Source organism: Solea senegalensis, linkage group LG21 (genome assembly GCF_019176455.1).
Source record: "Solea senegalensis isolate Sse05_10M linkage group LG21, IFAPA_SoseM_1, whole genome shotgun sequence".
In the NCBI taxonomy this organism is placed as follows: Eukaryota; Metazoa; Chordata; class Actinopteri; order Pleuronectiformes; family Soleidae; genus Solea; species Solea senegalensis.
Window position 1 is genome coordinate 17,342,689 of NC_058040.1, and position 24,142 is coordinate 17,366,830.

General features: G+C 40.4%; 1 protein-coding gene across 3 annotated transcripts in view; it reads right to left on the minus strand.

The window, feature by feature from the left end:
- Positions 1 to 14,025: 14,025 nt before the first annotated feature.
- Positions 14,026 to 24,142, minus strand: part of LOC122758028 (voltage-dependent N-type calcium channel subunit alpha-1B-like) — a 75,351-nt gene continuing 65,234 nt past the window's right edge. For all 3 annotated transcript variants that reach the window (XM_044011811.1, XM_044011810.1, XM_044011809.1), the window contains 5 exons: positions 23,119 to 23,235; positions 21,968 to 22,006; positions 19,359 to 19,623; positions 16,454 to 16,677; positions 14,026 to 15,003 (listed from right to left, as the gene is read on the minus strand). In XM_044011811.1, coding sequence (XP_043867746.1) covers positions 14,488 to 15,003; positions 16,454 to 16,677; positions 19,359 to 19,623; positions 21,968 to 22,006; positions 23,119 to 23,235 — 1,161 coding nt within the window. In that variant the 3' untranslated portion in view covers positions 14,026 to 14,487. The remainder of the gene's footprint in view (positions 15,004 to 16,453; positions 16,678 to 19,358; positions 19,624 to 21,967; positions 22,007 to 23,118; positions 23,236 to 24,142) is intronic.

Sequence of the window (24,142 nt, forward strand, 5' to 3'; positions counted from 1 at the left end):
TACACCATGTTTGCCTCATGATAAATACATTTTACATTCATCCAGGCTGCTTGTGTGACCAGTAGTAACTACAAACTGCTCCTAAACAAGTCATGATCATTTTAGAATCATTTTAGGAAACCTGGTTTTAGGTGATTTGTGCCTAATTTGTGCTGATTTTGCCTAAAACCAACTTCTTTGGATTTGCCTAAATCCAACTTTGCCTAAAACCAACTTCCTGTTGGTATTTACCTACCCTAAAACCAACTCGATTGGTTCGATCGATTCAGGAGACTGTTATACTACTATAGTAGTACACTATAGTAATATACTATTCATTAACATCTTCTGCTAACATATAAGCCACCTGGTTAACGTCTGATATCGATCGTAAATGTTCACGCTATGTGTTAGTCGTTCGATGACATAAACATAAAACTCTGCGAATCTCGAGGCTTAAAAAGATTCAGATTCTTACAGCGACATCACAACTGGCTACAACTCATATTTACGTTACGTGGAAAAGGTTTTAAGCAATTAATGAACAATAAAGTGAATACATTTGCCAATAAATGGGAAAAAAAAGGACTTAACTTAGCCAGTAAATTCTATATAATTCGTCACAAAACACTCTTGGTAACTTCTGCAAAATGGACAAAAACATCCAAATTCAACACCACACCACAGTCAAAGTCTTAATATGGAATGTCTTATGAATTTGAAGTCCAACAAATTAACTGTACAGGAGGAGAAACTTGGAAAAGTTTAAAATTAAACAAACATGTAACAGAAACTGGAGAACAGTTTTGATAATCAGATTAAAATAAAAGCTTGTATGACAGACAGACGTACAGACAGAGCCAGATCTCTGTCTCCGTCTTGTTTTAAGATCCTGGTGAGTGTGAAGGTCATGGTGGACTAGGAAAGGAAACACCACTGTCTCATTGACAGTCATTAAATTGCTTGTAAAAAAAACTCTTGTAAAGACTTTTTTTTTTTTTACAAGACTTGTTTTAGCTCCAGTTAAAAAAACAACAACGGTGACCTCAAGACATGGGTTCAACCTGAGCTGCTTCGTCTTCAGGTCACGAGTGACACGGGGGAGACTCGATACAGCACAGTCCCAATCGTCTGGTCGATTTATGAGCCGATATGTTCTGATAAGTCGGCTTTTAAGTTGCCGTGGTAATTTCATACAGTCTTTGGTTAATTTGATTTCATATGGAGGAATGTGCTAATTAGCACCACGTGCTAATGGGGGTGTTTTCAGAGCACCCCTGTTCCACAGGTAACAGCGCGTCTTCAGAGAACACCCCCCTTGTTTTCAGTATTTTGGATTAGCCCAACCCAAAGGAGGCAGATAGAGTACGGTGGTTTTATTTAATTTTGAGCATTTCATTTTTGGCAACAGTCAGTCGTCCTCTAACATCCATGTCAAAGACATCACGTGTGGCAGCATTTTACAAAACAGATGCCGATAAAAAAGTCAAATGCAACAGTTTGCAAATCACAGCTCGACTACATTATGTTGCGCCGTCCGTTTTGAGCATACGACCATATCAGAATTAGCATATGTCATGTTTGAGTCGAAATTTCTTTGGTTGATTACAGCACAGTCAGCACTTTACCACTTATGTCAAGTAAACATGTTTGCATTACCTGTGTTTGATTATGTTTTATGCACATTAACCCAACACATATGCACAAGCGCAATTTGCGTTACCATAAATACGCCACGGTCTGTGCCATCTGTAAAATTGAAGTTGCACGTCAAAGCCAACGTGTGGTTATTATGGGAATTTCACTCGCACTGTTGTGGGAAGCCAGCGAATCAGCGTCTTTGTCACCAGACAGGAGTAAAAAGGCTTTGGTGTTAAAGGGTTAACCTGACCGAGGACCAGGGTATGGAAGAGACAAGTCCTCCACAATAAGTCAGGTCCATTTGCAGGACTCAAAAGTGGACATTTGCAAATGGATGCCACGTTCTGACTGAGTTTTCTCATGTCCCATTTCACGTATTTAATACTTAGTTTAATTGAAAACACTGTATATAATTGCAGTTCAGTGCAGAAATAAGACGCAGATTGGTAGTTTTGATTAATAACTGGTTATTGAAGCTATTTGTTCTCATTCAAACAGTTCTATTTTACCATCAATGAACGTTTAAGCACAATAACACTGTATGACGGATGGACACAATAAAGTGGAGTTGCCAAACCAAAATATCAGCTATATCAAGCAAATTACTTAAAAAAAAAATGAAAAAAATGTGTACAAATGAATGAATGGTTCTTTTTTCATGCCGTCTAATAATAAATCTAAAAATCTGGGATGTGTTTCAGGGGAGACAAAGAAAAGATAGAAAACATCAGTAGCCTCTGAAGTGATTAAAAACATATTAAAGCCACTGGTTTTCTTTTTATAAATAAAGACAAGATGAAACTCTTACTACGCTCTCTTCCACTCTCTGATGGAAAAGTATATGTATCATATATATAGTATAAAAGGTGTAAGTAAAAGTGTGACAGGAATGTTCTTATCTGCAGCATCTCGGCCTCACGTCTGGACGGTATTTGTGCTGCAGACTGAGCGTCTGTAACGAGGACAATCGGACGCATTGTGTCTTCATTTGAGCAGCGCCACCGTGAGGAGACATTAAGAAGTGACACCCGGCGAGTGAAGAGTGTCTTAATTTGTTAATTAAAATAACAATATTTGCCCTGGCGTATTGTTATCGTATTGCATGAGAAAGGAAGACAATCACCAAATCGATATTTTGACCCACCCCCCTTACCTAGTACAAGTAATTTTTCAAAATATATAGTTTTCTATGTCTTACTTTGTCACAAAAATAACTCACACACACCTTTCTGCTTTTTACTGAAAAGAATAAAAGAAAAAAAGAATAAAAGCTCAGGAAATGACAGCGGTTCATGGCCAATTTTAGCGCACCTTGCTCGTGTCAAAGGGTGATTGAAAGAGCCGTGGCGGCAGTGTCACAAGTATAATCCTTTAATCTTTGATTATTATTAACTCAGAGCTTTAACTTTTTGAAATCCGTTTAACCCAGTTTTTATGTGCTAAAGACACAAGTTCCTGCACCATGAGGTAAAAACGAAAAGTCTGCAGGCGGCATGGCAATTAAATGTGCATGTGTGTGTGTGAGAAACAACATTGCATCACCTGGCATCTATTTAGCGGAACAGAGGCCTATGATGGCAGTTACACACATACAGACACACAGACACACACACACACACAGACAGACACGTCACAGCTGCAGCAGTTAAAATGGCCTCCTGCTTCGCTCCCTCCCGACTGTTTTTCATGATGAATTACATTAATATGATAGTTTTAATGTGTCCCACGGGAGAAATGGCTGCCAAATAAAACCAGGCCCTGCGATGAGCATGAGACACACACACACACCTATTAAAAGTTTTTATAAACAAAAAACACACAGTGATAATTAAATTTACACATGAACAATAATACTTATGTTATGTTGTGAAGCAACTTCTTTATGTGTAAATATAAGATTACAAAAGGTTCATTAAATCAACTTCAAAAAGGTGATGTGTTAAATGTATGTTCAATGCTGCCACCGTGTGGCCAAACACCAGCTACTGCAGGTTAAAGTGCAGAATCCCTGATTAATGTGGGTTAGGGCTGCAACAAAGGATTATTATTCATAATTTATTATCCTGGCAAGTGGCAATCATTTGTGATCAGTCAAATGTGTCTTCAAATGTCTTTATTTTGTCCACAAAAGAAAAATATTCAGCTTTCTTTGTTAAATGGAGCAAAGAAACTAGAAAATATTCACACTTAAGACACTGAGAAATCAAAAAAACTTTATCTAATTATAAAGAAAAACACTCATCAACAAATATAGTCAAAAATGAATTTAGTACTTGATTAATCGTTGCAGCCCTAATCTGGGTGACACCATCCTAGGATCTTCTTTATATTTAGCAAACATTTTTGAACTTAGTCACATATTTGAATCCGGTTTCCCTTGTAAACAAGCTACAGCGTGCAATTCTATGTTACCAAAGAGCAAATCAACTATTGAAGAAAATAATAAACCAAGAATTGATGATGAATAATTACGGGTTGCAGCCCTACTCCTTTTTATTACCCTAATTTACTGTATTTATATCAAGAGATGACAGCTGTGCAGCCATTTTTCCATCAGTTTCCGCCTGGTAATTTGCTGATCCGTAAGAATTTCAGATTAAAAAAAAGAAAAGAGACAGAAAATCAGATTCACAGAAGCTCAGAGCAGAACATTTATCCATAAAAACATGACCGATATTTCAAATTAAAACCCAACATGAACATATGGTTTTTAACAGAGTTTGGAAGAACTGGAAAACACATTATCTTTCTTTTCTGCAGGCTTCTTGGGTGGCGCTGAGCGGCGGTGCCACAGTAACGGCAAAACAAAGGAAGACTTTGCTGATCCAATTGCAGTCACAATCTCTGAGAACAATACTAATAATACCACGATACAACCATTCTATATGATAATCGATATACTGCATAATAATCACATCACAGAGATATAACTGAAAAAACCCAAAAATGTTCACGTGAAAAGTTAGGTCAAAGGTCATAAAGTCTACGTATTGAATGTGGATGGAGCATTGAATGCATCTCTTAACGTAGTAGAGCGGAAACGATTAATCGAGTACTAAATGAATCGACAACTGAGGCTTTTTTCATGATTAAAACAAGATTTTCAATTGTTTCAACTTTTAAGACATGAGTATTTTCTCATTTCTTTGCTCTGGAGAACAAAGAAATCATTAAGTCAATCATTTTGTGGACAAAACAAGACATTTGAGAACATCATCCTTTCCAGGTTTGACAAACACAGATCAACATTTTTAAAGGTTTTCTGATATTTTATGGACCAAACGATTAATCGAGAAAATAATTGACAGATTAATTGTTTATGAAAATAATCGTCAGCTGCAGCTCTATAACGTAGCTTTCTCCATTGTTATCCCGCTGTAAACTCTCTTCTACAGCCAGGTAACCTCCACCCCAAGTTTCCCCCTCATTCATTTGAGCAGCGCCACCGTGAGGAGACTTGAAATAGCAACGCCCAGCGGGTGAAACTGGCAGACTGTTTACTTTAGAGCGCCAGATCGATATTTTGAACCTCCCCCTACTAACAACTGCCTATGCTGCAAAGAAACCTAGAAGACAATAAGCAAGAAAAAGTGAAAATTCAGAACATTTCTCTGGTCTTGCGTCATCTGATAATGACAACACAATATTTTTGTGTCTTGTTCGGGGGAATGTCGACACTTGATTGTTCTTAGGTCATAGGTTGTAGGTGATGCTCGTGGTTTTAACTTTGTTGTGGCAGTTTCTGAAGGACACATCAAAGAGTCAGGGGCTACTGTTGCCAAAGCTCAACGAAACTTTCTCCAGGGCCATTAATCCACCTGAAAGCAGCAGCAACATCATCATCATCATCATCCCTCTTCGCCATATTTATGTCTGTATGTGACGCCTCATCAGAGCGCTCTGTTCTCGTAATGTCCAGGAATAAGGTCGGAGAGAATTCTAACATGACTTCTCGTTGGATTATCGCAGAGAGATCGCAGAGAGACTCAGATCTCTGCTCTTCAATTTTGCTACACTACTTTCCCCCGACATCCACGATCAAGTCCGATACTGGGAATGTGTCGGTCATGGAAAAATCGGTTGAAAATCGGCCTGAGTTCGCGTAGTCTGTTCCCGGCATGAGAAGAAATACGTGCAGATGAAACGCAACAATCCTGTGGACTTCAGCTTTAAACCACAAACAAAATGCAGGTACACGCTCGTCTACTCAACATCTGCAAAAACAGCCAAGACGGAAACCAGAGATGCACAGGGACACACATTCATCTGTGTCAGCAGAACCATAAACAGCATCGTTAGGGACCAAGACAGCAGATCGTTAAATTGCCTTTTTTCCGCGTACATCTGTGTCTCTGTGTCCTCCAGGGCTGCTCTGTGTCTGTGAGCGATGAGGCAAATGCAGAGAAACGACACTACAAAGTATTGACTGAGATTAAAAAGAAAATAAAAAAGCCAAAAATAAAAAAAAAGCCTGGTCTCTTTTATTCAAGGCTAACAGCGAACATTTGGGGGAGGCTCGATCCGTCTGTCTGCCATCTGGTTCCAGTCCACTCCGCAGGACAGGACTGAAGCTTCTCACCTGCTTTTGTTCACTAAGACGTTAAAACCACAAGCTGTGACCGACACTCGTGCAACCAGAGCGCCGTCCACCCGCTCTACATTCTCCCGCCTCAGCGCGCTCACCTCCTCCACCTGGTTGATGTGGGATAATGGGCTCCAGATACGATGCAGAGCGCTCGGGTTTCATTGGAGGCAGATGCGCCTGGTTATGGATCTGGTGTTAAAGCGGTGATGACATCATGAGCTCACCTCGCTGGAGGAGCACCAATGTCTCTGGGACACAGACGCACTGTTGGACTTGTTTGACTCGGGGACTTTGTGTGATTTCTCAGCTTCTTAAATGTGAATATTTTCTGGTTTTCTTTGCTCCATGTAAACAAAGAAATCATTAAAACCCAAACATTTTGGTTTGTGGACAAAAACAAGACATCTGAGAACATCATCATTTCCAGGTTTGGGGAAACACCGACCAACATTATTCAACATTTTATGACATTTTATGGACCAAGCAAGTACTCGATTAATCGAGAAAGCAATTAACAGTTGAAGCTTGAATTGGTGCAATGATCAGTCGACGTCGTCAACAAAAATTTACTTGAAGACAGTTACGCAAGTGAACGCAAAATCAGACAAATACATTTTTTAAAATTCACCCACAACCCATCTGTGGGCCCTGACCCAGTCTTTGGCAACCACAGCATCACAGCATAAAGATTAATCATAACCCAAACGCACAAAGTGACCACAGATGCACACTTCTACACATCTACAATCACAGTAAAGTGCGATCAACCAAAGAATTGATCGCAGAATGTCTGACTTCCTCACTCACTTTCTGCCCCGTCCTCTTCTTCTTTACCCATTCTCGCTCACTCTGAGAACGCGAACATACTTCCAAGTGCCTTAAATTTCTGATAAAACATCACGATTTTGGAAGGATCTCAGTGCTAATTGGTTTCACTTAAGGGGGACATATTATCCAAAATCAACTCTGGAGGCCCTACCAGTTGAAAAAGGGTATAACATGTCCACTTTAAGTTCCAATATATAAATTTAAGAAAGAAAGTAAATGGCCCAGATTTTGGGGCTATCTATGCGGTATTTACTAGGCTGAATTTGCTTCGAGGGATTTGGCCGGTTCATGACAAGAAATTAGCATCGTAAATAACTTCAAATTAGAACAATAATCCTCATGGTGCTACATCACCCATCACCAAATTTTCATGGCAGTTTTCACTGAGATACGACATTAACTGCATGGTTTTGTCTAAAATTAGGTGTTGGACAGACGATCAATATTACTGCCCTAATGTCTCTCATATGGCAGGAAACAAGACAACTACACAGATACACAACAGATGGGATTTAAAAGACCTGTGCAGAGTTAAATATTGACAGTCAAAATCAGAGGCTTCATCGATCTCTAGAACAATCTTGTGAATGAGCAGAGTACGTCAAACCCGGGGGAACGCAGTGTTTCGTGTACGGTCAGGTTCAGAAACAAAGGTGAGTTCAGTTTGCCTTCGAGTGCAATTTACACTGCACATGTCGACTTTAATGAGGGATGGTTTTCCCTCCAAAATCACCTGGAACAGTTTCATCTTGGAGTGAAAACAGCTTTGTCTCGCCAACTTCCAAACAAGTGCCCTGAAACTCCACGTGCGTACCAGACGTCGACTAATCACCGAGTTAAGATTCATGTCTGGCAAATAAATATGCCAAATAAGGTCGACTGACAAAAGATGCTGTAAATAAACCAGAACTCGCGGTTGCCGCATCTGACCTGCAGTTTCAGCTTATTCATTATTTTCCAGACTCAAATTTAAGAGAATAAAAAACATATTTGACGACTGTGACAACTTAAATCTTTATCTTTGAATCTAAGTGAACATCCAGACCAAATTTGAAAGGATTCTCTCAAAGTGGTATTGAAATATTGCCTTCACAAAAAATTGGACGCCACCGACCTTTATTTTTGACCACCAAAATCTATATCAGTACATCCTTGAGGTATACGCTAAGTTTTTGCCAAATTAAAAAAATACTACCTCCAAGACGTTCATTTGTAAGATATCACATTCACTAGCAACCCTAAGAACAAATGGACCAAGCACTTTGTGTGCAGAAGTCTGATGTGTGCACTTTTGTAGTCAGAAATCTGAATTTCCGAGGTTGGATTTCCAACTCTTCGGAACCTCGGAGCAACCACAACAACCCGACATGAGATTCCAAGATAACTGGAGAGCTTGCTACGCTGTTTGTGTTTGAAAAATACCATGAAGAGCTTTCTTCTCATCTGGTATCACCAACAATAGCTAGCCCGAGATACATTTGTGCTTCTGGAACTGGAAGGTGGTGAACTCGGGGGTGACGTCACTCCCATTTCCGACTTCTGATGTACCTGGAACACAGGTATGTACCTGAATGCAATATTGACCGATTGTTCCGCTTTATCCTCCAAATGAGGGTCACGGGGCCTCTGAAGTCAATCACCATTCCATCACAGGGCCAAGGAGATGAACAACCATTCAAGAAACAGGAGAACCGGAAGAAAACAAACACGCAAATGGGGAGAACGTGCAAATTCCATACAGAAAAGCCCTCGGTTTCACCGGGTCATGACCCCAAAGGCAATAGTGCTACCTTCTACTCCACCATGTTCAAAATCTCTTAAATCTTCTTCACTTTGACGCTTGGTTTGAACTTCTCCAGCTACTCTAGTTGCCGCCATATCATTGGCTGATAAGATGTTTGCGTTTAAGACCAGTGGGAACAGTAAAGATGGAGCTGGTGAGTGTACAGTATGTGCAGAAATCACAAAATCCCCCATATGACCTCATCAGGTCACGTCTGGAACTGTGGAAACCCGACAACAACAACAACAAAGTAAACTCAAAGAGGATTAGAATCACATGAGCGGCTTTTTACACTCTGCCATCTACAGTCAGTCGCTGAAAACACACCGTGGAAGAACCTTCAACACCCGTGAATCAATCGGCGCGCTGTCACCTCGCAGGTCTAATCCCGACTCTCAGGACGACGTCTCTGTTTTTGTGTCTCCAGACGACAACAGAGCAGAAATGTGTGGTGAGATGCTGTGGAATCAGCCGTGACGTGACTCAGGCATCTTGGCAAAGCCACCGAGGAGAAGATTAATGATTCAGCCACAGTCAGCGTGGTTCCTCGCCACTGCTGTCACCGTCCTGAAGCAGCAAAGACGTTCCAGACAACGCAGCGTTTCATGGGATTTAATTTGAGTTACAGATTTTCTCTCTCTCTCTCACTCTCTCCCTCTCTCTCTCTAAGAAAAAGGGGAAACTTATTAATTAAACATGCTCTTCTTAGGAACTGGTTAATGAATATGATTTAGTGCCTAAAAGCCAAATATGACATCATGGCTGAGACTGATCTCACACCAAGCTGAAGAAGATCTGACAGAAAACAAAGTGTAACCCACAGAGACAAACATAGAAGTGATGATAAACACTCGGGATGAGCCGATACTGGTCAAAATCACCAGAACTAATGATTTATTTTCATAATCGATTGATCTGTCGATCATTTTCTTGATTGTTTTGTCCCAAAATGTCAGAAAACGTCTAAAAAAATTCTCAAAATGTGGAGATGTTGATGTTTCTCAAATGTCTCGTTTTGTTCGGAAACCAAAACTATCATCTATCAAACTATCTATTCACTCCCAGCGGTTTCGGCAATCGGGAACCGGGAAATTATCACTATTTCACATGAACAAAGTTTGACTGATTTGGGTTTTTCTAAGACCAATACAATGCCAACTTTTGGCCCAAACATTTAGCCAATTTTGATTTTAGTGTTTGCTGTTTTACAACCATTTTGACAGTTTGCTTTCAACAATCACAGTTATTTTGGACCAATTTTTTCTCAAGTTTTCATCATCACCCCAAAAAAGCACTTAATGATGTGGTGAGACACAAACTTGTTACAGACTGCTGCCAAAAAAAAAGAAAAAAACGGCACAGCTTTCATTTTGTGGTTTCTCATGAGAACAAAGAGGAGTTTTCTGTTACATAAGAGAAAAGTGTGTTTAAAAGGGTGTACATAACAGACGAAGAACTTTAAGTGCCTTTTTTATTCAGAAAATTAGCTTTCTTCAATGTCAATGTGTTCTGGTTTTCTTAGTGAAGTAAATATCTTTGGTTTTGTCAACAAACCAAGACATTAAGGGATGTAGAAATACAAATGTGAGACACACATAATTGAGAAAATAATAAGCAGATTAATAGATTGTGAAAATAACCATTAAATGCAATCATTAAATTAAATTAAATTAAATTAAATTAAATTAAATTAAAGACTTCATTATTATATATAGTAGTATAGTTATATAGTTAGGTCTGTAAGAGGTCAGAAAACGGTAGAAACAAAACCCCGCTGTAAATATTAGTTTTTGTCTACATACTGAACCAGTCCAGTTTCTGGTTTCTTTGGCACAATAAAGACCAAACAAAACTTTTCACATTCACAAAATTCAGCCAAAGAAAATACTTGTTAGATTGTTGATGTTCAGTTATCAAAATAGTTACTGATTAAATTATGGCTGCAATAAACAATTAGTTTTATTGTAGATCTCAATTAATCGATTACTTGTTGGATCAAGAAAATGTCGGAAAATGGTGAAAAATTGCACTTTTTGCACGATACGGCCTTTCAAGATAAAAAACAAAAATGTTTTACAGGTTTCTTTGTTTGACATGACTTAATTAAAACCAGATTATAGTCATTTAGATAGTTAGTTAGTTCGTTAGTCCGTTTTCTTTTACCTTTTTTGAGTTATTGTGTTGGTTGTTTTCTCAATTAATTGATTAGTTATTCATTCATACATGAAATGTTGGAAAATGGTGAGAAATTTAACTTTTGTTTCACAATCGTCAAATTTATTTAATCTTTTAAAACAAAACTCATACATCTGGTCTATTGTTTAACAGGACTAATAAAAAACTAAAATTATACACTCAAACCTATCAAAAAACGCGGTTTTATCGACACCGTCCGCTAATAAAAGTCATTTAAGCTGAAATATAAAGAATGTAACGGTTGCTGTGTTTGAATAATTAAAGTGTGCGACTGTTAAAAGTCAAGTTTTAAGTGTGACTCAGCAGAGAATTCTCCACAGGTGCTAGCTTACCTGACTGCTGCGTCATCGTCATCATCATTCCAGAGCCGGACTCTCCCTCCTCTTCCTCCCGTGACTCAGCAGGTGAAGCAAACGACGACGACGTCACGAGCCACCACACACAAAACGTCCATTTTAACAACATCTTCACTCATTTAAAAGAAAAATAAACACGAGCTTGTTTCCACTGGTGTTTTCCTGCGTGAGCTTTCAGCACGAGTGACTCCTCATTCTCCTCCTCCTCTTCATCTCCTCCTCACTGAGCAGCAGATCATCGACGTCACCTCACTGTGGCGCCAAACCAGCCCAACACTGGCCACGCCCCCTTCCCCCCAATGTGGACCAGAACCGCCTCCAACCAGTTTTATACTTAAGGTTTTGTCGTTTAAAGAACAAAAAGCAAACATTAATAATTAAATATTGTTTAGAAAAAGAGTAAACTTACAGCAAGAATACAAGATTAAAGGGATAGTTCAAAAGTTGTGATAATACAAGAATGAAAGTTGTAATTTACGTGAATAAAGTCGTGATATTACAACTTTTTTCCACTTTTTTTAGTGATGTATTTTTTTTCTTTAAGTTTATTGAATTTTGTTTTTAATTTAAAAACATTAGTCCTCAGACACACAGTGTTTACATCGAGAAACAAGAACAGAAAAATAAAATGTCCAAAAAAAGACTTTGAAACTTTTATTAACACTATAACTGAGAATAAAGTAGAAATATTATGACTTTTTTGGCTATAACTTCCTGCTTGTTCAGGTGTGATTTCAGGACGACGTAACAAGGGTGATTTTAGCCACTCAAAGCTGCGTTTAGCAATGTCATAATCTGGCTAGCTTTTAGCTAACTTCCTGTTTGTTCACACTTCCCTAAGTTTAAGTTTAATGGTGTTTTTGTACAATAAATTCACGATGTGTTATGTGCTATAAAGGTTTGGTAGAAAGTGGAACACGCAACACTTTTAATTCAGAATTCCGACTTCTGACGCAGTTCTCTTAAGACCATTTAGGATATTGGTTGTTTAGGGATAAAGAAGAAGTTTTCACAGAATTTACAGAATAAAGGAAAATAAAACACAAGTTGACCAAAGTCTGGAAACAACACAGCTTTTTATTTCGTTTTTCTATGTGGGGAAGGCGTCATGCAGTCAACGTCACGACTTCAAAAATGCCCCGCGTCTAGGTTCAGTGTTTGTTTTTCATTTCCTTTTCTTTTTTAAATACAATTTGTGCCTCAGTGTGTGTGTGTGTGTGTGTGTGTTTAATATATCTGTACATCATATAATATATTTACAATTTACAACTCCTCACACATATATTATGTAAAATTTGGTCGCAGTCACACCTAAAGCCTGAACCTGGAGTCTCCGGAGGGTTAAAGCTACAGGGCGGGTGAAGAGTCGTCGTTGTTGCATAGCCCTACTTTAAGTCAACAGTCAGCGGCAACAACACAACTCTGTAGAACTTCACCCACAAAAACCCTCGCACGCAACACTGCTCCCAGTGGACAGGAGGTGAGAGGACGGAGGGGGACCCACGGAGTCTGGGTGGATATTATGGCAAACATGACACGTACTGTAAACTCACTGTAGTCAGGTTAATATTATTATTAAATTTAAAAAAAAATGGCACTTTCTTCCATTGAGAGACTAAATTCTACCCACGGACTGGCAGTATATGTGAGAGAGAAAGGCAAATACTTACCACACATCCTGAATCAAAACGTACAGACACTAGTTTTTTTTTGTTTTGTTTTTTTTTGGACATGTTCAAGACCCTGGCATGCACTATGTTTGCTTTACTTTGCATCTTTGATTCACCAAACACAAGATTCAGTACAAACAATTCATTTTCTTTCCTTCTTCATTTTTTTTTTTCGTACGACGTCAGTCTCAGTCTCAGCCATCTTGGAAAAAACGAGGCACTTGGTTTTTTGTGTTTTTTTTTTCAGCCACAGAAGAGTTTGATCTGGTTTCCGATGTTCGTTCCCGAAATTCACATCTGGTGTGATTTACAAAAAATAATTAAAACGCAACTCTGGTTCTTCTCTAACCAAATCCCTTTGTTAAGATATTGGACAAATAGATTACTATGGAGTTATGGTAGGATTTTAAATGGTTTTGGGGTTTTTTTGAAGCGTGGTCGTGTGAGGTACAGTGTGAGCGCCCACCTCAAAAGTCCATGATGCCACTTTATTTTACTGTTGGACTGATTTTTGGCACAGGAAACTGAAGTTTAAAAATCACTCACTCTCCCACACCAAAGTCAATAGAGAAAATCATCGTTTTTAGCTCACGGGAACACGGTAGCTCCTGGTCAATGCTGCCTCGTGTGGTCATTTTGTGTCACATATGTAAATCACAACAATCATTTTTAAACATCGAGGTGATAGAATAACACATTTGAACTTAGTATTGGAGGCAGAAGTGGATTAAAAAACTCCTCTGAGTTGTGACATAAAATTGTTGATTTTCTCTATGGAGTTTGGTGTATGAGCGAGAGCTATTTACAAACCTTGGTTTCTAGTCAGGAAAACGCTGTTTCCTGGCACAAGGGGTTCACACAGCACAGTGTACGGACCTCATACAACTACACTACAAAAACAAAACCTGAACCATCCCTTTAAAACCTAAAATAAATCAGCGTTAAACCCTGAAGACCTGAAGAAGACAACGAAGAGAAGAAACATAATTTGGTGGTAGCATCAACATGATCGTTTTAACTCTTGTCAGAAACAACGTGGAAAACATAAATATAAATCAAGCATACAGAAGTCATAATAATAATAATAATAATAATAAAAAGGATAAAAACAGTGTTGTGAGCAGTTGTATTCACACCAGGAATGAAGGGCTTTTGGCTTTTGTCTTCTGCTCCAACACTGATTTTACTGGCAAAGGCAAAAATACTTCAGGGTTTTTTTCACATGTGCTATCGTTTCAGTGCAAGTAAAGGGGACACAAAGAGTCGTCAGAGTCTTTATTCCTTCAAGAGTTTGTTGTATAAAAAAAACAAGAGTAGCTCGACAAAAAAGCTGGAATGATTTCTGGTCCCCGTTTACAGCACGTTCTCTTCTCCTTCTCCGGCTTCACTGTACAACACCGACAACCCGTCTGTCTGTCTGTCTGTCTGTCTCTCTGTTCTGAGCCAAAGTTAGCACCAGTCCTCCTCGTCCCTCTCCCTGAGACTTCCTGCTCCTCTGCTGCCCTGTCCGGACACAGAGTTGAGGGTGAAGTGGTATCCGTTGGGAACCACCCGGCCCTGTGTGACGGGTGCGGCAGCAGCAGTTGCGGCTGTGGTTGAGGCAGTGGTTCTGGCAGAGCGTCCTCCTCCTCCTCCTCCTCCTCCTCCGTGGCTGCTCACAGCGTCCTGAAAGTCCTCTGTGTCCTCTGTCCGGTTTACATTAGGGTCCGAGCCGATGCGGGTGACCGGTATCGGAGACACGTGGTCCCAGAGTAATCGCTCGTGCTCTGAAAGGCCGCGGCTGAAGCGAGTCTGGTGTCCCGTCGCAGTGGTGCCAGCACTGGACAGGAGCGGTGAGGAGTTGGCGGTCTTGTAGGCGACGGCGGGGCGAGGGGTGAGGGGCGTCTGTGGCAGCTGCCTGCGACTGCGACCCGGAGTATTCAGATCTGAGGTGACCGGGCCAGTTCTACCCACGCTGATGCCATACTGAGAACACAAGATACAGAAGGTTGAGCAGGTCACTGTGAAAGAAGCAAAGGAACTGGCATTGATAAGTTCACATTCTTTGACCACCAGAATCTAATCCGTTCATTCTTGAATCCAAGTGAACATTTGTGGCAAATTGGAGAGGATTCTCTCCCGGTGGTTCTCAAGATTAAGATCTTTTGACCACCAAAATCCAATCTGTTCAACCTTGAGTCCAAGTGAACATTTGTACCAAATTTCTCTGCAACTGCAATCTTTGACCACCAAAATCAAATCATTGTTCCTCGAGTCCGAGTTTATTCTCTCGAGACGATTTAACAGTTACAATCTTTGACCACCAAAGTCTAATCGGTATGTTCTTGACCCCAAGTGAACATGTGTGTCAGGATTCTCTCAAGAAGTTCTCAAGGTTTCATTTCTCAAGGTTACGTCCATCCCTCCTTGAGTCCAAGTGAACATTTGTGCCAAATTTGAGAGGATTCTCTCCCGGTGATCTCAAGACTGCGATCTTTTGAACACCAAAATCTAATCTGTATGTTCTTGACCCACAAATCGGGATTCTCTCAAGACGTTCTCAAGATCGTTGACTACCAATAAATCATCAAAAATCGAATTGAATTTACTTTAGACCCATTCTTGTGTCTAAAGTAAGTATTTGAGCCAAACTTGAAAGGATTCTCTCGAGACATTCTTAAGATTACAATCATAATCTGCTCATCTGTGACTCCAAGATGTGTGCCAAAAGGTGATTGCAATTTTCTGACCACCACAATCTAATCCATTCATCCTTGAATCCAAGTGAATATTTCTGCCAAATTTGAAAGGATTCTCTCGAGACGACTTTAGGATTACAATCGTTTACCACCAAAATCTAATCTGTTCTTCTTCTGTGACTCCAAGTGAACATTTGATCTAAATTTGAGAGGATTCTCTCGCGGTGGTCTCAAGGTTTACGATCATTGACCATCAATATCTGATCCATTGCTGCTTGTGAATGTTTCTGCTAAATTTGCAAAGACTTTCTCTCAGCAATTGCAATCTTTGATGACCAAACTCTAATCTGCTCTAGGAATATTTGTGGCAATTTGAGTAGGTTTCGTTGAGATGATATTACGATTACAATCTTTGACCACCAATATCAAATCACTCATCCTTGAGTCCAAGTGAACATTTGAGTCAAATTTGACAGGGTTCTCTCTTGAGACGTTCTTAAGATTGCGATCTTTGACCATCAGAAATATTTGTGTCAAATTTGAGAGGATTATCTTGAGGTTATGATTGTTGACCACCAAAATGTAATCTGTTCATCCTCCAGTCCAAGTGAAGGTTTGTGCCAAATTTGAACAAATCCTCTAAGGACATTCTTAAGATATTGAGACAGATGGAACGGAACGAACAACCGGTCAGTTTGGAGGCTGAACAGTCAAACACCTGCAGGAGCGTAACTCACCAGTTTAAAGAACCCAGAGTCCTGTCCTTCACCAGGAGACGTGGATCTGCTGGGACCAGCTGACCTGGCGTGGCACTGCTCCCTGCTGCCGTAGCGCTCGCACGAGTAGTAGCGCTGCTTCTCCCCGGCCGACGAGTGGTGTCTCCTCTCGTGCGGCCGGCTGCGGTCGCGCTCCCTCGGGCGCTCTCTGGACAGACCTTCATCTGAGGGGTCGGTGAACGAATCTGGAGGTCGAGCACATCACATCGTCGCATGAGAACTTTAAAGACGGCAAACTATCAGGAGGAAATGTGTTTAGCTTTGTTTCAGGGGTGCTGAGGGATTCATTTTGTCTCAAATCCAGTTTCTTGTCATGAATGTGAACCCTGCTTCTCGGATTTATGATCAGATTAAAGGTCGTGATCCGTGTCTCAGCTCTGCGATGAAAACACTATCATCATGTTCTTGTAGTGTCCATTTTCATTACACCTCTGATTAAAGGGAAATGACTGATGTTCTTTGTGTGTGTGCGTGTGTTTGGCATAAAGCAAAGCACTGTAGGGAAATTGTGTTGTTTCGGGCGCTGGATTAATTCCAGTTTCCAGATTAAAGCTGCGATGACAGAAACACAGAAGCCCATTCATCACGGCGACGTGTCAGATCTCCTGTAAGGATGACACGGACGAAGATGGAGAGGAACAGAGCAAGGAAAACCAGCAGGAAACATAAATCCTGAGGCTTTTTCATCCCCAGCAATGAAGACCAGCTGCTGCCCCCCAGTGTTGAATTACTGCCTTGCGGTTCTGAGAAGCCTCCACCACTGTGTTCAACGCCAGGATACTGGGTTGGGAAACATGTTTGTCTGGTCACAGCAGCCATCATCTGTGCCAAATGTGTGAGGTTTGCTTTAAGGTAATCCAGGTTTCTTCAAGGTCACGCTGACCTTGTGAAAGACCACCAACATCCAAGATAAATTACATTTGAGTCCAAGTGAACGTTTGTGACAAATTTGTAGGTTTTACCTGCAGATTTTTCCCAAAATTAAATCAGTTTATCCGTGAATCCAAGTGAACGTTTGTGCCAAGTTTGAAAGAAATCCCTCACGGGTTCCATGAAATGTCACGTTCACAAGAAAGAACACTGTTTTAAAGGCCATAGTGACCTTGACCTTTGACATATGACCACAAAAATGTAGTGAGGTCACCCTCAAGTCCAAGTGAACGTTGGTGCCAAATTTGAAAATATTCCCTCACAGTGATCTTGAACATTGACCTATGGCCTGGAAAATCAAATGTGTTCATCTTCAGTCCAAGTGAACGTTTGTCTCAAATTTGAAAATGTTCCTTCATTTAAAAGATAAGGAGGACATATTTTGAAGCCATAATAACATTAATCTTTGACTTTTTATAACCACTTGAGTCCAAGTGAACGTTTGAGCCAATCCAGAACTCCACGAGGGAATCCTTTCAGAGGAAACAAGGTTTGTTTTCAAGTTGCCAAAATGATGTTGATCTTTGCCTTTTTTTGAAATTAAATTCTGATCAGTTCCTCTTTGAGTCCAAGTGAACGTTTGAGCCAATTTGAGAAGATTCCCTCACAATCTTCATGAGGTATCACGTTCACATCATGTGGGGTCTTTTAAAGCCACAGTTACCTTGACTTTTGATCAGTTTAACCGTGAATCCAAGTGAACGTTTGAAAATGTAAAGGTTCCCCCAAGACCTTTACAGGTCTTATTGACCTCGGCCATTGACCAACAAAGTCCAAGTGAATGTTTACAGCAACTTTTAAAGGGTTTCCTCAAAGTTCCTGTTCCTTGACCTTGACCTCTGACCACCAGAATCTACTCACTTCTTTCTCAAGTCCAAGTGAACATATGAGGGCAAATATGAAAAGGATTGTCTCAACATTTCATCATTATTCAACACCTTTGACGACCAAAATCTAATCAGTTCATCCTCGAGTCCAAGTGAACGTTTGTGTCAGATCGGAGGTTTTCTGGAGGTGACACGTTCACAAGGATAATAGGAAGAACAGAATAAAAAGAAGAAGAACAACCAAAAAAAGCATAATACATGAAGGCATAAAATCATCCAGGGACGTCACAAAATTCACTACAATCCTCGTTCTTCAACTTCAGTGTTCGAGCCCTAAAATCAAGAACTACGACAGTGCAGCTCTGCGCTGTATTAAAGAGACGTTCAGAGACAGAACAGAGGGAACAGTGGATAAAGAACTTCCATCTTCTCTCTCTCGCTCTCTCTTTCTCTCTGTGCTGATAATCCTGGGCTGAACCTCAGCAGAAACCCTTTACCTTTAACCTGATCATGGAATTTTAATCCGATAAAGTATTTCTCCTCTCTCTCTTTGTCTCTCGCTGTGTTGAGACATCAAAGTGATCTGGCTTCTGATTTGATATGAATTGTAACATTACTGTGATGTATGAATTAAAGGGTTTTCTTATCTACAGTATGTTTGACTAAGGCTAGACTAAGAAATAAAGGTTCATCAATCAATAAATCCATATTTGCAGCTTTATCTCGCTGTTGTTTCTACTATTTTCTGCCTGGAAACTGAAGTTTATAAACCGCTCACTCTCCCACACCAAAGTCCATAGAGAAAATCATCAATTTGACATGTTTTTAACATCACAGCACACAGGAGTCTGTTAATCCACTGCTGCTTCCAAAACTAAGTTCACGTGATTCATTTACTAACTTCGGCTTTTGAAATTCTTCGTTCGCATTAACCTCAGTGACACAAAGTGACCACACGAGGCAGCAGTTAGACCAGCAGCTCCTGATTTCCTCTATGGAGTTTGGTGTGGGAGAGTGAGTGGTTTATAAACTTCAGTCTGTCTGACAGTGAGACAAAGCTGTGAACATATTCTTAACATATTAAGTATATATTGATTTCTGTGTCTCACCGACAGTGCTGGACGGCTGCACTGACGCCGCTCTGTCCACACACTTCTGCTTCCGGTCCTTGTCCTTGTCCCTGCGTCGGTGGCAGCGGTGGTGGTGGTGATGGTGGTGGGTTCTGTCCTGACCCTGAAGAACGTGTCCCGGTCCCGTCGGGGACTGGGCGCGGCCGGGCCGCTCCAGGTCGTACTCCCTCAGCGCGGCCTCGTGGTGGCGCAGGGGAGTCAGCGAGGACGCGGAGCGCTTTATCGGACTGAGGTCGACGATCGGCTGCGAGGGGAAGAGAAGGAGAGAGGCGGCGTGAGAGAGAGAGAGTGAAGCAGAAGCACTTGTTCTGGATCACCAACATCATCCACGACACACACACACACACACACACGACACCACCAGCGGAGGAAACCTTTAGTCCAAAGACCAGACGGTAAATCCGTTCTTCTCCAGGAAATTATGTAGGAAAAAGTTTGAGAAGAATGAACACAGATCTGAGACAGAACTTACAGGAGCTGTAAGTTTAACAGAAGAGGAGAAGATGGAGTCATGTCACTGGACAATTCAGAACTTTAGTTTTTTACTTTTCTCTTTTGGTTTGAGCCAAATCCTGGAGCCGAAACATTAAAACTCACAGGTTTATCACGATAGCTCTGTTTGGAACAAGTATTAAAGGGAAAGTTTAGGCTTTAGAGCGCCACCTATGTCTCAAATCAATAGTTGTCATTGAGGTCACAAGGGTTGTAGAGCTCACCTCATATAATCTACTTCACCTACTGTCTTGTCACCTTTGCAAACCACTCACTCTCCCACACCAAAGTCCACAGAGAAAATCATCAATTTTAACCTCACACACACAGGAGTTGTTGATCCACTGCTGCCTCCGTCAGTAAGATCAAATGTGTCATTGTGTGATTCGGTATTCAAAATCCTTTGTTCACATTTACCTCAGTGACACAAAGTGACCACACGAGGCAGCAGTGGACCAGCAGCTCCTGTGCTAAAATCACTGACTTTCTCAATGGAGCCTGAAATGTTACTTTAAATGAAAACTTTAGTTTCTTGAGGGAGAATAATGTTTCATGGCAAGATGAAGCACATATGTTTTAAAGGTAATCAACGTTTAAAGCTAGTGTAGATTTGATAAAATGAGTCTTTTGTTAAGTGTTTTCTGTATTTTTACTGAAATACTTCAAATAAATGGAACTTTCCCTTTGATAAGAGGTCAGAACAGAGTCAGTGAGGTCATGTGATCCACTGTTATTGTAAATAATATTGCTTGTAGCAGCTTTAAAGGCTCTATCTTTATTTAAATCGCATTGACATCACACCATCTTGTAACTGTTTCAATGAGGAACTGGAAGAGCAGCAAAGATACGACCCCCCCTGCTGGTCACTGTGAGGATTTTTGTGTCATTTCGGACTCCAATTTGATTTGAAATGATGAGTTTTTTTTGTCCAGATTGATGTTTCTGCTGTTCCTCTCGCTCCTGCCTCACAGTCTCAAATATCAACTTAACAGCACTGTAAAAAAACAAAATATTCATGTTATTGAGTTGTTTTATCTCATATACGCAGTCTTAAAATCTTACCAATTGTCAATAAAAATGTATTTTACATGAACGAAAGCACTTTTTTTGCTTTCTTTCATGTTTGATGGTTAGAAAAATAAGATTTTAAGACTGAAAGAAACGTCACATGACAGATTTTCAGTGATATAATTGTTGTTTTCCCACAATTAATTACACACTGAAGCAAAACACACTACTACACTACATGTACCATGTACCATATACACAAAACCACATGTTACCACAGTGTAGTACTGCACTACTGTACTTAAAGGGATAGTTCTGGGTTGTTTTTCTTTGAAGTGTTGCTGTATGACGGGCTGTTACAAACTCAAACTTTGGCCACTGATCAAAAGGTCATCGAATCTATGTCACAAAATGTATATTGTTTTTATTATTATTGTTTTTAACAACAAAAACGGACGTTTCTAAAACTTTTTCTCTCCTGCAGCAAAGTCCAGTGAGAAAATCATCATTTGAATTTTAAGCTACTGCTGCCTCATGTGGTCAGTTGGTGTCACCGCAGTAAATGAGTTAGTGAGTTAGTAAATCATGTGAAGTTAGTGATGGAGGCAGCAGCAGCTTCAACCACTCCTGTGTCTCTGTGGCGTAAAATTGATGAGTTTCTCTTTGGACTTTGGTGCAGGAGAGTGAGAAGTTCACAAAGTGAACTAAACTTCAGTTTACAGGCAGAAGAGGCTGTATATGAGCGAGATGACATATAGAGTGATATTGTAGAGTTAAACTGTGGCTAAAAGCAGCGTCACATAACCACACTTCAAAACAACCTGAACCATGTCTGAAGAAGCAGGACAGAGATTTTACAACAACACACGTGAACATTGTTGCATCTGATTCTATAAAAGTGTGTGTTTGCTTGTAACTGTGTCGATCAGCGTCTGCGTGAAATGACCGGTGTGTTAATGTGGGAGTGTCACTATGACGATGGCAGTGTGAGGGTGAGAGAGAGAGGATGAGAGGAGGAAGAACAGAGTGGAGGAGGAGGAGGAGGAGGAGGTGGTGGTGGTGGTGGTACAGCAGGTGGTGGTACATACTGCCAGGTGGGTCCCAGGGGCGTGGCGAGGGTAGATCCGCTATCAGACGGCACACACAAGAGGGAGGCGGGCAAAACATTAGCAGTGGGCATTGAAATCAGGGTCAAAGAAGGGAAGACAGAAGAGGAAGAGGAGGGAGAAGAGGAAGAGGACAGACTGGATTTTATTCCTGTTAGTGATGTAGTAACGTCCGTCCTCTGTAATCTGATCACATGTGGAGAGCACAGGGCCGTTCCAAGCCTTTGTGGGGCCCTAGGATGAATTTGATTCAGGAAGGAAGAAGCCAGTGCTTGACTTTTATAGATTATTTATAGATTATTCAATGTAACACCTTAAAACTGCATTAATTATAGTACTATGGATTGAAATCGGTATCGGTAGATATCGGTCCATACTGGTCAGTATTGGTCAGTATCGGTCTCAATATCGGTCTCAGTATCGGTCAGTATCAATCAGTATTGGTCCATGTCGGTCAAAATCACTGGATCTGATATCAGACAGATAAAAATGTAGAATCCAAAATAATCCATGCTTCACTTTACACTATGACTGTAAAAATGTCAATAAAAATCAGCAAAAGCATTTTAGCTGAGTCATGTTTGGGCTCTTTATCACAGCAATGACACAAGAATGATGTTTTTTTTAATGACTCGGCACAAATGTGTCGTTAACAGCTTCATATGTTCATCGGATTAATGTGCACAGATTAACGTTAGCACGTCTGAACGAGGATCGAGAATCATCGGTTTTGTTGTCGACAGTCATGTCACTCAGAGAGAGAGAGAGAGAGAGACATGTGACACAGACACGTAAACATGAACAAGCACATGTGACACAGACACATGAACTTTCATCATTAAAAAACATTCATATAACTCTTCACCTCACTGTCCTCTAGGGGGCAGTACAGGAGCCGGTTTGGACCAAACTTAACTCCATTTGTATTCAATGTGGTGTCTGTGTTTGCACCAGTTTCATTAGACTGTAAAATAACAATAAAGGCTTTTTTATTTATTTCCTCTTCAAGATCCAGTTAAATCCTCAGTGTTTGAGTGAGTGAGTGAGAGAGTGAGAGAGTGAGTGAGTGAGTGAGAGAGTGAATGCAGAGATCTTAGTTCTGCTCTGTGCGTCACGAGCCGTGAAGATCTTACGTAATACTCGGCGTTGAGACGAGGAAGAGACGCCGCTCTGTAGTGAGCGTCCAGACCTGGGTACGCTTCTGTGTCTGAGACGTCCTCCACCTCCACCTGTCTCAGCTGCACCACGTCCTGGTTCAAGAGACACAAAGACACAAAACACGAAGACACAAAACATGAAGACACAAAGACACAAAACATTAAGACATGAAGACACAGACACAAAGACACAAAGACACGAAGACATGAAGAAGAAGGGAAGTAGGAGAAATAATCATAGGTGAACAGACTGTAAAATAACAGTATCAGCACGATTCTGGTCAAAATCACTAAATCAGATATCGTAGTAAATATGACACCCGAAATAATCCAATAATCCAAGTTTGTGATATCGGTATTGATAAATACTCAAGGTTAAGATATCAGTATCGATAAATAATCCAAGTTGTAATATCAGTTTAGCTAAATGTTTAAGATTACAATATCGGGGTTGCGATATCAGTGGAGATGCTTGTGATATCAGTGTAGATGGTTGTGATATCGGTTTAGATGGTTGTGATATCAGTGTAGATGGTTGTGATATCGGTTTAGATGGTTGTGATATCAGTGTAGATGGTTGTGATATCGGTTTAGATGGTTGTGATATCGGTTTAGATGGTTGTAATATCGGTGTAGGTGGTTGTGATATTGGAGTTGATGGTTGTGATATCAGTGTAGATGGTTGTGATGGTTTAGATGGTTGATGGGTGTGATGGTGTATCGGTGTTGATGGTTGTAAGGTGTAGGTGGTTGTGATATCGGTTTAGATAGTTGTGATATCGGTGTAGGTGTTGTGATATCGGTTTAGATGGTTGTGATATCGGTTTATATGGTTGTAATATCGGTGTTGATGGTTGTAATATCGGTGTAGGTGGTTGTGATATCGTTTAGATGGTTGTAGTGTAGGTGTTGTGATATCGGTTTAGAGGGTTGTGATATCGGTTTATATGGTTGTAATATGTTGATGGTTGTAATATCGTGTAGGTGGTGATATCGCTTA